The sequence below is a fragment of the Ranitomeya variabilis genome, chromosome 2 (assembly GCF_051348905.1).
Source record: "Ranitomeya variabilis isolate aRanVar5 chromosome 2, aRanVar5.hap1, whole genome shotgun sequence".
Lineage (NCBI taxonomy): Eukaryota > Metazoa > Chordata > Amphibia > Anura > Dendrobatidae > Ranitomeya > Ranitomeya variabilis.
The window spans coordinates 1,051,706,126-1,051,720,971 of record NC_135233.1 but is presented as its reverse complement, the minus strand read 5'-3'; the positions used below and the strand labels follow the sequence as shown (position 1 = coordinate 1,051,720,971).

At 50.5% G+C, this 14,846-nt stretch overlaps 1 protein-coding gene across 2 annotated transcripts in view; it reads right to left on the bottom strand.

The window, feature by feature from the left end:
• GEN1 (GEN1 Holliday junction 5' flap endonuclease) overlaps positions 1–14,846 on the bottom strand; it is a 47,332-nt gene that overhangs the window by 18,574 nt on the left and 13,912 nt on the right. For both annotated transcript variants that reach the window (XM_077291471.1, XM_077291472.1), the window contains exons 5-7: positions 14,534–14,644; positions 11,614–11,687; positions 8,468–8,559 (exon numbers count right to left, since the gene is read on the bottom strand). In XM_077291471.1, the coding sequence (XP_077147586.1) occupies positions 8,468–8,559; positions 11,614–11,687; positions 14,534–14,644 (277 nt within the window). The remainder of the gene's footprint in view (positions 1–8,467; positions 8,560–11,613; positions 11,688–14,533; positions 14,645–14,846) is intronic.

Here is a 14,846-nt window from a genome sequence, read left to right as displayed (position 1 = left end):
CGCGCCTAGCACACACAGCCAGGCTCCGCGCCTAGCACACACAGCCAGGCTCCGCGCCTAGCACACACAGCCAGGCTCCGCGCCTAGCACACACAGCCAGGCTCCGCGCCTAGCACACACAGCCAGGCTCCGCGCCTAGCACACACAGCCAGGCTCCGCGCCTAGCACACACAGCCAGGCTCCGCGCCTAGCACACACAGCCAGGCTCCGCGCCTAGCACACACAGCCAGGCTCCGCGCCTAGCACACACAGCCAGGCTCCGCGCCTAGCACACACAGCCAGGCTCCGCGCCTAGCACACACAGCCAGGCTCCGCGCCTAGCACACAGCCAGGCTCCGCGCCTAGCACACACAGCCAGGCTCCGCGCCTAGCAGACACAGCCAGGCTCCGCGCCTAGCAGACACAGCCAGGCTCCGCGCCTAGCAGACACAGCCAGGCTCCGCGCCTAGCAGACACAGCCAGGCTCCGCGCCTAGCAGACACAGCCAGACTCCGCGCCTAGCAGACACAGCCAGACTCCGCGCCTAGCAGACACAGCCAGACTCCGCGCCTAGCAGACACAGCCAGACTCCGCGCCTAGCAGACACAGCCAGACTCCGCGCCTAGCAGACACAGCCAGACTCCGCACCTAGCAGACACAGCCAGACTCCGCGCCTAGCAGACACAGCCAGACTCCGCGCCTAGCAGACACAGCCAGACTCCGCGCCTAGCAGACACAGCCAGACTCCGCGCCTAGCAGACACAGCCAGACTCCGCGCCTAGCAGACACAGCCAGACTCCGCGCCTAGCAGACACAGCCAGACTCCGCGCCTAGCAGACACAGCCAGACTCCGCGCCTAGCAGACACAGCCAGACTCCGCGCCTAGCAGACACAGCCAGACTCCGCGCCTAGCAGACACAGCCAGACTCCGCGCCTAGCAGACACAGCCAGACTCCGCGCCTAGCAGACACAGCCAGACTCCGCGCCTAGCAGACACAGCCAGACTCCGCGCCTAGCAGACACAGCCAGACTCCGCGCCTAGCAGACACAGCCAGACTCCGCGCCTAGCAGACACAGCCAGACTCCGCGCCTAGCAGACACAGCCAGACTCCGCGCCTAGCAGACACAGCCAGACTCCGCGCCTAGCAGACACAGCCAGACTCCGCGCCTAGCAGACACAGCCAGACTCCGCGCCTAGCAGACACAGCCAGACTCCGCGCCTAGCAGACACAGCCAGACTCCGCGCCTAGCAGACACAGCCAGACTCCGCGCCTAGCAGACACAGCCAGACTCCGCGCCTAGCAGACACAGCCAGACTCCGCGCCTAGCAGACACAGCCAGACTCCGCGCCTAGCAGACACAGCCAGACTCCGCGCCTAGCAGACACAGCCAGACTCCGCGCCTAGCAGACACAGCCAGACTCCGCGCCTAGCAGACACAGCCAGACTCCGCGCCTAGCAGACACAGCCAGACTCCGCGCCTAGCAGACACAGCCAGACTCCGCGCCTAGCAGACACAGCCAGACTCCGCGCCTAGCAGACACAGCCAGACTCCGCGCCTAACAGACACAGCCAGACTCCTGTTATGATCCTAGTGGCAAGGATCGCAAGTAGGACTAGCTAAGTAACTAAACCGACTACAAACTCTGGGGAAGTGGTAACTGAATTGACCGCAACCTGATCCTATCCGCAAACAACTATAGGCAGCCGTGGAACGTGACCTGAAAATCCTAGACGTCTCTTCACGGCCTGAGAAACTGACTATTCCTAGAGGGAACGAAAGTCCTCACTTGCCTCAGTGAAATGACCCCAAAGATATAGAATAGCCCCCCACAAATATTAACGGTGAGTTAAGGGGAAAGCACAAACGTAGAGATGAAATTAGATTTAGCAAATGAGGCCCGCTAACACTAGAAAGCAGAAAATAGAAAGGAAACTGTGCGGTCAATTAAAAACCCTATTCAAAATATCCACGCAGAGATCGCTCGAGCCCCCGCACCAACTAACGGTGCGGGGGAAGCAACTCTGTACCCCAGAGCAAACCAGCAGAAGAAATCACATATTAACAAGCTGGACTAAACTCATCATACACAGAAATCATATTGCAGACTGATGAGCAAAAAATAATTAAACAGAACTTAGCTTCTCCTGAAGAGACTGAAACCGAAGATAATCAGGAGTAATCAGAATAGCACTGAGTACATTGACAGCCGGCAACAAGTGGAAGTGAAACAGAGCTAAATAGGAAACTCCCAAGTGAATAACGAGGCAGCTGATCAGCCACAGACCCGCAGGATAACAAACAAAGCCACCAGGGGGAGCCCAAAACAAAAGTCACACAATACCACCTGTGACCACAAGAGGGAGCCTGAAAACAGAGTTCACAACAGTACCTCCCCCTTGAGGAGGGGTCACCGAACCCTCATCAAAACCCCCAGGGCGATCAGGGTGAGCCACATGGAAGGCACGAACCAAATCGGCCGCATGAACATCAGAGGCGACAACCCAGGAATTATCCTCCTGACCATAGCCCTTCCATTTAACCAAATACTGAAGCCTCCGTCTAGAAATACGAGAATCCAAGATCTTCACCACGTATTCCAATTCTCCCTCAACCAGCACAGGGGCAGGAGGCTCAACCGGAGGACCCACAGGCACCACATACCTCCGCAACAACGACCGATGAAACACATTATGAATAGCAAACGATGCTGGGAGGTCCAAACGAAATGACACAGGGTTAAGGACTTCCAAAATCTTATAAGGACCGATAAACCGAGGCTTGAACTTAGGAGAGGAGACCTTCATAGGAACAAAGCGAGAAGACAACCACACCAAGTCCCCAACGCGAAGTCGGGGACCCACACAGCGACGGCGGTTGGCAAAGCGCTGAGCCTTCTCTTGTGACAGCTTCAAATTGTCCACAACATGATTCCAAATCTGATGCAACCTATCCACCACAACATCCACTCCAGGACAGTCAGAAGGCTCCACCTGACCCGAGGAAAAACGAGGATGAAACCCCGAATTACAAAAAAAAAAAAAAGAAACCAAAGTAGCAGAACTAGCCCGATTATTAAGGGCAAACTCGGCCAATGGCAAAAAAGTCACCCAGTCGTCCTGATCAGCAGAAACAAAACATCTCAAATAGGTTTCCAAGGTCTGATTAGTTCGTTCGGTTTGGCCATTCGTCTGAGGATGGAAGGCCGACGAAAAAGACAAATCAATGCCCATCTTAGCGCAAAAGGTCCGCCAAAATCTAGACACAAACTGGGATCCTCTGTCGGAAACAATATTTTCAGGGATCCCATGCAAACGAACCACATTTTGAAAAAACAGCGGAACCAACTCGGAGGAGGAAGGCAACTTAGGCAAGGGCACCAAATGGACCATCTTAGAAAAACGATCACACACCACCCAGATGACAGACATTCTCTGAGAGACAGGGAGATCTGAAATAAAATCCATGGAAATGTGCGTCCAAGGCCTCTTCGGGACAGGCAAAGGTAACAGCAAACCACTGGCACGAGAACAGCAAGGCTTAGCCCGAGCACAAATTCCACAAGACTGCACAAAGGAACGCACATCCCGCGACAAGGAAGGCCACCAAAAGGACCTGGCCACCAAATCTCTGGTACCAAATATTCCAGGATGGCCCGCCAACACCGAAGAATGAACCTCGGAAATAACTCTGCTGGTCCATCTATCCGGGACAAACAGTCTCTCCGGTGGACAACGGTCAGGTCTATCCGCCTGAAACTCCTGCAGCACTCGTCGCAAATCTGGGGAGATGGCAGACAAAATCACCCCTTCTCTGAGAATACCAGCCGGCTCTGAATCTCCAGGAGAGTCAGGCACAAAACTCCTAGAAAGAGCATCAGCCTTTACATTCTTCGAATCAGGCAGGTACGAGACCACGAAATCAAAACGAGAGAAAAACAACGACCAACGAGCCGGTTTAGGATTCAGCCGCTTGGCCGACTCGAGATAAATCAGATTCTTGTGATCAGTCAAGACCACCACACGATGCTTAGCTCCCTCGAGCCAATGTCGCCACTCCTCAAATGCCCACTTCATAGCCAACAACTCCCGATTACCGACATCATAATTCCGCTCGGCAGGCGAAAACTTTCTTGAAAAGAAAGCACATGGCTTCATCACAGAGCCATCGGCGCTTCTCTGCGACAAAACAGCCCCCGCTCCAATCTCGGAAGCATCAACCTCGACCTGGAAAGGAAGAGAGACATCTGGCGGACATAAGACCGGAGCCGAAGAAAACCGGCGCTTCAGCTCCCGAAAGGCCTCCACAGCCGCAGGAGACCAGTTAGTAACATCAGAACCTTTCTTGGTCAAATCCGTCAAAGGCTTAACAACACCAGAAAAATTAGCGATGAAGCGACGGTAAAAATTAGCAAAACCCAAGAACTTCTGAAGACTCTTAACAGATGTAGGCGGTGTCCAGTCATGAATAGCCTGAACCTTGACTGGGTCCATCTCAATAGTAGGAGAAAAAATGAAACCCAAAAAAAGAAACCTTCTGGACTCCAAAAAGACATTTTGAGCCCTTCACAAATAAAGCATTGGCACGCAGGACCTGAAACACCATCCTGACCTGCTTAACATGGGACTCCCAATCATCAGAAAAAAACAGAATATCATCCAGATACACAATCATAAATTTATCCAGATATTCGCGGAAGATGTCGTGCATAAAAGACTGAAAGACAGAAGGAGCGTTAGAAAGTCCAAAAGGCATCACCAAGTACTCAAAATGGCCTTCGGGCGTATTAAATGCAGTTTTCCATTCATCACCCTGCTTAATACGCACAAGGTTATACGCACCACAAAGATCTATCTTGGTGAACCAACTAGACCCCTTAGTGCGAGCAAACAGATCAGATAACAATGGCAAAGGATACTGAAATTTGACCGTGATTTTTTTTAGAAGGCGATAATCAATACAAGGTCTCAGAGAACCATCCTTCTTAGCCACAAAAAAGAACCCCGCACCAAGAGGGGAGGAGGAGGGGCGAATAAGTCCTTTCTCCAAGGACTCCTTTATATAACTCCGCATGGCAGCATGCTCCGGCACTGACAAATTGAAAAGTCGTCCCTTAGGAAACTTACTACCAGGAATCAAATCTATAGCACAATCACAATCCCTATGAGGAGGTAGAGAACTGAGTTTGGGCTCATCAAATACATCCTGGTAGTCTGACAAAAACGCAGGGACTTCAGAAGGAGTGGATGAAGCAATTGACACCACAGGAGCGTCGCCATGAATTCCCTGACAACCCCAACTTGACACAGACATTGCTTTCCAATCCAAGACTGGATTATGAGTCTGCAACCATGGCAGACCCAACACGACAACATCATGCAAATTATGCAGCACAAGAAAGCGAATCACCTCCTGATGAACAGGAGTCATGCACATGGTCACTTGTGTCCAGTACTGAGGTTTATTCGTAGCCAATGGCGTAGCATCAATTCCCCTTAGTGGAATAGGGAATTTTAAAGGCTCCAAAACAAAACCACAGCGCCTGGCAAATGACAAGTCCATCAGACTCAGGGCAGCACCTGAATCTACAAAAGCCATAACCGGGTAAGATGACAAGGAACAAATCAGGGTAACAGACAAAATGAACTTAGGCTGTAAAGTACCAATGGTGACAGATTTATCAACCTTTTTTTTGCGCTTAGAGCATGCTGAGATAACATGAGCTGAGTCACCACAGTAAAAGCACAACCCATTTTGCCGTCTATAATTTTGCCGTTCACTTCTGGTCAGAATTCTATCACATTGCATAGACTCAGGTGTCTGTTCAGAAGACACCGCCAAATAGTGCGTAGGTTTGCGCTCCCGCAAACGCCGATCAATCTGAATGGCCAGAGTCATTGACTCATTCAGACCTGCAGGCGTAGGGAACCCCACCATGACATTCTTAATGGCCTCAGAAAGACCTTTTCTGAAATTTGCAGCCAGGGCATACTCATTCCACTGAGTAAGCACCGACCATTTCCGAAATTTCTGGCAGTACACCTCTGCTTCATCTTGCCCCTGAGAGAGGGCCAACAACGCTTTTTCAGCCTGGTTCTCAAGATTAGGTTCCTCATAGAGCAATCCAAGGGCCAGAAAAAACGCATTAACACTGAGCAATGCCGGATCCCCTGGCGCCAATGCGAAGGCCCAATCTTGAGGGTCACCACGCAAGAAAGAAATTATAATTTTAACTTGCTGAACGGAATCACCAGAGGAACGAGGTTTCAAAGAAAGAAACAACTTGCAATTGTTCTTAAAATTCAGGAACCTAGATCTATCTCCAGAAAACAACTCCGGAATAGGTATTCTAGGCTCTGACATAGGACTGTGAACAACAAAATCCTGAATACTTTGTACCCTTGCAGCAAGATGATCTACACTGGAGGCCAAACTCTGAATATCCATATCAGCAGCTGAGTTCAGAGCCACACCAAGATTAAGGGGAGGAGAGAAGCTAGACACACAGAAAAAAAAAAAAAAAAATTCTCAAGGCTTCTTTTCTCCTGCTTCTGCCATGCAATTAACACTTTACGGGCCGGCTGTACTGTTATGATCCTAGTGGCAAGGATCGCAAGTAGGACTAGCTAAGTAACTAAACCGACTACAAACTCTGGGGAAGTGGTAACTGAATTGACCGCAACCTGATCCTATCCGCAAACAACTATAGGCAGCCGTGGAACGTGACCTGAAAATCCTAGACGTCTCTTCACGGCCTGAGAAACTGACTATTCCTAGAGGGAACGAAAGTCCTCACTTGCCTTAGTGAAATTACCCCAAAGATATAGAATAGCCCCCCACAAATATTAACGGTGAGTTAAGGGGAAAGCACAAACGCAGAGATGAAATTAGATTTAGCAAATGAGGCCCGCTAACACTAGAAAGCAGAAATCAGAAAGGAAACTGTGCGGTCAATTAAAAACCCTATTCAAAATATCCACGCAGAGATCGCTCGAGCCCTCGCACCAACTAACGGTGCGGGGGAAGCAACTCTGTACCCCAGAGCAAACCAGCAGAAGAAATCACATTAACAAGCTGGACTAAACTCATCATACACAGAAATCATATTGCAGACTGATGAGCAAAAATTAATTAAACAGAACTTAGCTTCTCCTGAAGAGACTGAAACCGAAGATAATCAGGAGTAATCAGAATAGCACTGAGTACATTGACAGCCGGCAACAAGTGGAAGTGAAACAAAGCTAAATAGGAAACTCCAAAGTGAATAACGAGGCAGCTGATCAGCCACAGACCCGCAGGATAACAAACAAAGCCACCAGGGGGAGCCCAAAACAAAAGTCACACAATACCATCTGTGACCACAAGAGGGAGCCTGAAAACAGAGTTCACAACAGACTCCGCGCCTAGCAGACACAGCCAGACTCCGCGCCTAGCAGACACAGCCAGACTCCGCGCCTAGCAGACAGCCAGACTCCGCGCCTAGCAGACACAGCCAGACTCCGCGCCTAGCAGACACAGCCAGACTCCGCGCCTAGCAGACACAGCCAGACTCCGCGCCTAGCAGACACAGCCAGACTCCGCGCCTAGCAGACACAGCCAGACTCCGCGCCTAGCAGACACAGCCAGACTCCGCGCCTAGCAGACACAGCCAGACTCCGCGCCTAGCAGACACAGCCAGACTCCGCGCCTAGCAGACACAGCCAGACTCCGCGCCTAGCAGACACAGCCAGACTCCGCGCCTAGCAGACACAGCCAGACTCCGCGCCTAGCAGACACAGCCAGACTCCGCGCCTAGCAGACACAGCCAGACTCCGCGCCTAGCAGACACAGCCAGACTCCGCGCCTAGCAGACACAGCCAGACTCCGCGCCTAGCAGACACAGCCAGACTCCGCGCCTAGCAGACACAGCCAGACTCCGCGCCTAGCAGACACAGCCAGACTCCGCGCCTAGCAGACACAGCCAGACTCCGCGCCTAGCAGACACAGCCAGACTCCGCGCCTAGCAGACACAGCCAGACTCCGCGCCTAGCAGACACAGCCAGACTCCACCAGAAGTGGAAATAAACTGATTGCTGTATACAAAGCACTAAATGATGCTGTGTGTAAAGTATAGAAAGTAGTAATGGTGCTTCCTCCTCCCGATCATGTAACGGCCGGATGACGGGAGAAACTAGAAACTGCCGAGTCTCATCAAACCCAAATCAGCATCAGAGCAAACTGATTTTCTCTGTAAGGTTAGGTTCCCACTATAAGTATTGGGGCGTTTATGATGCACCATATTTTCGCTGTGCAAAACACACTGAGTCTTACAGTTCCAGAAAAGTGGATGGCATTTGTAGAATTCACACACAGCTAGAATATAATTAGTGTAAATGTAGCAGGGAAAACCCCTCGTTAAAGGGATGGAACTCCTTAGCATTTACGGCAAAGCAAAAATCAAAGTTGTAAACCTGGACAATTTGGGGAACAGTACTGTGAACTCATGTACCTGGATGACTGCAAACAGTGCAGTGAACGGTCTTTTTGATGGGCTTAGTGCTCACTGTGGGATCGTCAAAATGTTTCCTCCACTGGTAAAACCTAAAAAGGAGAACACAACCATGAACCAAAGAGAACAAGACCGAACCTCGCAAGTCTACCGCCCTTCTTGTAAAGTCATTCATCCCAGTTATCTTTTATATATAAAGTAGTATGACATTGTTTTTCTAAATAACCTTTAATTGGTTATTCCCATGATTAAAGGGGATCTGTCATCAGGATTTCATCCCCAAACTATGTACATGTGATATAGCTCTTTAAGGCTATGTGTCCACGGGGCGTATTGGCAGTGCTTTGGACGCAGCAGATAAATAGACATGCTGCGGTCTATAAAGACGCGCCGCATGTCTGGTTACGCAGGTGTATCGCCTGCGTGTTTGTATGCATAGTGGAGATGGGATTTCATAAAATCCCCTCCACTATGCTGTAACATTTTGACGCTGCGTTACTGAGAAATCAGTGTTTGAATTGATATGCAAAAGAGGCTGAAGTGCTATGGTAGATCTGAAGCTTCTGCCACTCCAGGTCTATTCCCCACCCAGCGCTGCCTCCTCCTGCTTGAGTGATATCTTTGCCTAGAGTCACTTAGCATAGAGGCTGTCAGGAGAAAGCGGAGCTGGGTGAGGAATAGAGCTGGAGTGACAGAGGCTTCAGATCTACAATAGTCCTTCAGCCTCATTTCTATACAAACTCAAAAGCTGATTTCTTGGTAACAGAGGAACGGACCGGCCATGTAAAGGTATTGCTGGACTGGTCTTTCAAATAGCTACATTTGCATAAAAATAGTTTTGGGGTACGAATATGCTGAGATTCCCTTTAAAGTTTATTCCACCCAAAACTAAAAATGTCTCTCTCTGTAGGAAAGGGGATAACTTGGTGATTTCTGGGGGTCCAACTGCTGGAACCTCCACCGAGCCTCTGCAGCACGGTCCTGAATGAGTCAGAAGATAGGCCTCAGCTTCATTCATTGTCTAGGAAGTGGCAGCGCTCAGCTTTTTTTGGGAGTTGCAAAGACAATGAATGAAACGGAGGCAGGGCATTTGCAACCCTGTCCATTAACCTTTTTTTTATCAGAGTTCCAGAGCTCCATTCTAGGGATCGCTGAGGGTCTGATCATTGGGACCCCCAGTGATCAGCAAGATACACCCTCTACTACAAATTAATGATTTTTTGGGTGGAATAACCCTTTAAAGGGCATCTGTCAGTAGGACCTGAGTGTGTGCTGAAATACTCAGCAGTATGGCTACCAGCAAAATATAGCAGGACTGTCAGTGAGTGTGCTGAGACACTATGAGGTATGGATACCAGCAGCCTACAGCAGGACTGTCAGTGAGTGTGCTGAGATACTATGCAGTATGGATACCAGCAGCCTACAGCAGGACTGTCAGTGAGTATGCTGAGATACTATGCAGTATGGATACCAGCAGCCTACAGCAGGACTGTCAGTGAGTGTGCTGAGATACTATGCAGTATGGATACCAGCAGCCTACAGCAGGACTGTCAGTGAGTGTGCTGAGATACTATGCAGTATGGATACCAGCAGCCTACAGCAGGACTGTCAGTGAGTATGCTGAGATACTATGCAGTATGGATACCAGCAGCCTACAGCAGGACTGTCAGTGAGTGTGCTGAGATACTATGCAGTTTGGATACCAGCAGCCTACAGCAGGATTGTCAGTGAGTGTGCTGAGATACTATGCAGTATGGATACCAGCAGCCTACAGCAGGACTGTCAGTGAGTATGCTGAGATACTATGCAGTATGGATACCAGCAGCCTACAGCAGGACTGTCAGTGAGTATGCTGAGATACTATGCAGTTTGGATACCAGCAGTCAGTGAGTATGCTGAGATACTATGCAGTATGGATACCAGCAGCCTACAGCAGGACTGTCAGTGAGTATGCTGAGATACTATGCAGTTTGGATACCAGCAGCCTACAGCAGGATTGTCAGTGAGTGTGCTGAGATACTATGCAGTATGGATACCAGCAGCCTACAGCAGGACTGTCAGTGAGTGTGTTGAGATACTATGCAGTATGGATACCAGCAGCCTACAGCAGGACTGTCAGTGAGTGTGTTGAGATACTATGCAGTATGGATACCAGCAGCCTACAGCAGGACTGTCAGTGAGTGTGTTGAGATACTATGCAGTATGGATACCAGCAGCCTACAGCAGGACTGTCAGTGAGTGTGTTGAGATACTATGCAGTATGGATACCAGCAGCCTACAGCAGGACTGTCAGTGAGTGTGTTGAGATACTATGCAGTATGGATACCAGCAGCCTACAGCAGGACTGTCAGTGAGTGTGTTGAGATACTATGCAGTATGGATACCAGCAGCCTACAGCAGGACTGTCAGTGAGTGTGTTGAGATACTATGCAGTATGGATACCAGCAGCCTACAGCAGGACTGTCAGTGAGTGTGTTGAGATACTCTGCATTACAGATTCATTCACTCACTTTCTGTTCAATTGTTATTTTTTCTTGACTGAATTGGAAAACTGCTGCGCTTTTGAAAAATGTCACTTCTTTCAGCGGTTTTTCACCCATAGAAAGCAATGTTCATTTATGGCAGAAACCGTCCTGTGTAATCTGAGCAAAGTACTAACAAGGTGGAATTCTGGATTAACTAAACCTAAATGACTATCCTCATCACAGACTGCTGGGAACCCTAGCTATTTCCAGTACATATTCCCTCTCATCCCCAGTTCTGCTGTGGTTTCACTTTTAGGGGTTCTGAAAACAGCCGAGTGCATGTTGTATTTGTTCTCATTTTAGAAGAAGCCATTGATGGAGCTCCATGAAGTCAGAGACTCAAACAAATAAGGAAAAAACGGAAACATTAATCCACAGTTCGGCCTCCAGTGAGATCTCAGACACTTGTCAGGAAGGGTTTGGGTTCTTCTGTGGAGCACTGGGCAGGTTCCGACCACAAAGATGGCATCTCCTGCCATGCCGATGGTGGAGATCAAAAGAAGTTTTCTTTTTTTTTTTTTTTTTTTTTAAGGTAAATTTCCTCCACAATGACGAATAAATGTGATATATATTGAGAAAAAACAATATTCTGGTGAAGACATAAGGGAGAAGCCATCTTACCTCTGCAGAACACTCTCCCCATTTAGGGACTTCATGAACTTCATGGCCAGCTCTCTTCCAACACCAGGCAAACCCTTCAAAAACACAAGAAAACTTGGGTGTAGCCCTATAGTTCTCCTTGTGGTGGGATCAGCAACTTATCGAAGGACGGTCCCTGGACACGACGGACGGTCCCTGGACACGACGGACGGTCCCTGGACACGACGGACGGTCCCTGGACACGACGGACGGTCCCTGGACACCACGGACGGTCCCTGGACACCACGGACGGTCCCTGGACACCACGGACGGTCCCTGGACACGACGGACGGTCCCTGGACACGACGGACGGTCCATGGACACAACGGACGGTCCCTGGACACAACGGACGGTCCATGGACACAACGGACGGTCCATGGACACAACGGACGGTCCATGGACACAACGGACGGTCCTTGCACTGCCGGCGTCTTCTGTTTGAACTCCTCAAGGCAGCACTCCTCCCTTTTTTGCTCTGCAATGGGCTTGCAGAAGCGTCTTCTTTTTGTGCCACAAATTTATGCCTCCAATACATTTACTAAACTAAAAAAAAAAAAAAAGTATAAAACCCCTTAAAGCATCTATCTCTAAATGGTGTCAATAAAAACTAATAAATGGAGTCACTGCAAAAATCCATCTCATATGGCTGTGCTCACAAAAAACAGAATAATGTTCTGGATCTTGGAAAAAGGGGAGAAAAAAATGAAAGTACAAAAAGGAAAATTAGGAGCGTCCTTAATGAGCTAAGGTTAGAAATTAGGAACTCAAGCAATAAAGTGGTCTCTCTTCTTCATTCCGCAACTACACAGGTCTGTAGTAATTGTCAATGTGCACTAATGACCTTGACACGGTCCTGTCTTTGGGATTCCTCCAGTGTCAGCAGATGGGACCTGCAGCCCAGGGGAATTCACACTTGGGAGCTCTTTGGTATGAAGGTGTTGGCCATTTAGCACAGGTATGAGAGCTGCAGCAGATCTGGGCCAGATGTCACCGGACGCCATCTGCATTATACGGCCAGGACCTGGCACCAGAGAGGCAGGACTCATCCCCGGCACTGAGCCTACAAGGGCTTGTTACATGAACAAGAGAGAACGTCTCATGTGCTATGGACATAGAGACCTCCTCCAAAGAGGCGACTATGTGTAATATGAGCATTATGTAACTAACCTCTTGACCAGGGGTCATCACGATCAAGAGGCACAATCACACACTGTAATGAATAACTCAGATCCTGAGAGGCTGCTGCATGACACAGGAAACCAAAGCGCCAAAGAAAGGATCCCGGTGCCATCCAAGGGCCCATTCAGGACCAGGAAGAAGGACGGTTTCACATAAGTGATCAAAATCATCCAAACTGCCGGGATTGTGGATCCCTGCATGATGTTAGCATGGAGGATTAGACTAGGACATCAGGCTGCTAGTGGGTAGCTGCACGTGGGAAGCCGATCATGGGTAACCTATTGTGGGAAGCCTATCGTGGGAAGCCTATCGTGGGAAGCCTATCGTGGGAAGCCTATCGTGGGAAGCCTATCGTGGGAAGCCTATCGTGGGAAGCCTATCGTGGGAAGCCTATCGTGGGAAGCCTATCGTGGGAAGCCTATCGTGGGAAGCTTATCGTGGGAAGCCTATCGTGGGAAGCCTATCGTGGGAAGCCTATCGTGGGAAGCCTATCGTGGGAAGCTTATCGTGGGTAGCCTATCGTGGGTAGCCTATCGTGGGAAGCCTATCGTGGGAAGCCTATCGTGGGAAGCCTATCGTGGGAAGCCTATCGTGGGAAGCCTATCGTGGGTAGCCGATCGTGGGAAGCCGATCGTGGGAAGCCTATCGTGGTGTAGCATTTTTTCCCAGAGCGCTTCTTTAAGTTCCTTAATATAGTAAAATGATGGCAAAAATTGAGCCACATAGAACCTAGCTGCGGCGGAAGGCATTGGGCCCCTCGCTGCTGCAATAGATGCGGTGCCCCTCTGTGATGCTGCGGCAGACGCGGCGCCCCTCTGTGATGTGGTGGAAGACGCGGCGCCCCTCTGTGATGCTGCGGCAGATGCTGCGCCCCTCTGTGATGTGGCGGCAGACGCGTCGCCCCTCTGTGATGTGGCGGCAGACGCGTCGCCCCTCTGTGATGCGGCGGCAGATGCTGTGCCCCTCTGTGATGCGGCGGCAGACGCGGCGCCCCTCTGTGATGCGGCGGCAGACGCGGCGCCCCTCTGTGATGTGGCGGCAGACGCGGCGCCCCTCTGTGATGTGGCGGCAGACGCGGCGCCGCTCTGTGATGCGGCGGCAGACGCGGCGCCCCTCTGTGATGCGGCGGCAGACGCGGCGCCCCTCTGTGATGCGGCGGCAGATGCTGTGCCCCTCTGTGATGCTGCGGCAGATGCTGTGCCCCTCTGTGATACGGCGGCAGATGCTGTGCCCCTCTGTGATACGGCGGCAGACGCGTCGCCCCTCTGTGATACGGCGGCAGACGCGGCGCCCCTCTGATGCGGCGGCAGACATGGAGGGTCTCTGGGCAGCCAATTACCCCTATAACAGCCACAATGGTCTCCCGTACATAGCAATGAAAGCCTTCCAGAAAAAAGGGAGCTCTCAGAGAAATCCAAAATAGCCAGAACACGTCCTGCCTCACATACTCCACTCTCTCTTCCCTACGTCCGCTCCCAGGTGCTGCTGATGCAGAACATCGTCAGGACATCATCTGCGGCTGTACACAGAGGAGGGAGCAGAAACAGCGGGCTCTGGCAGTGTATATCGGCTCCTGTGACAGTCAGTGGAGGCATAGGGGAAATTCTGTACTCCACAGCAGCCAGTGAGCGGAGTGTGAGGATTGGCTGCAGCGGTACGTATAGATGGTGCACTTATCTGCATCAGGTGTATATTCTATATACTGGACGGAAGTTGGTCTCACTTTTGGTACATAATCGCATCCCAGGAGGATTGCCAGGCCGACCAGCGACTCCCGATCCAAACCAAGCCGGTGTTCAATGGCGGAGACCTCATAGCAGTCCACGTGTGGATCCTGGAACAGAACACGGAATCCATTATATTCCATTTTTTACACTTAAAGGAATATTTCCATCTTAAAGGGGTGATTTTATTTTTTCAAATCTGAGCTCTACTCCCTCTCTCTGGGTCCAGTGCGGAGTGTTCACCGCTGCTCTACGTGTCGGTTACTGCAGCCAATCAGTGAGCTCAGTGGATTTGAACAGTTTGATCCATGC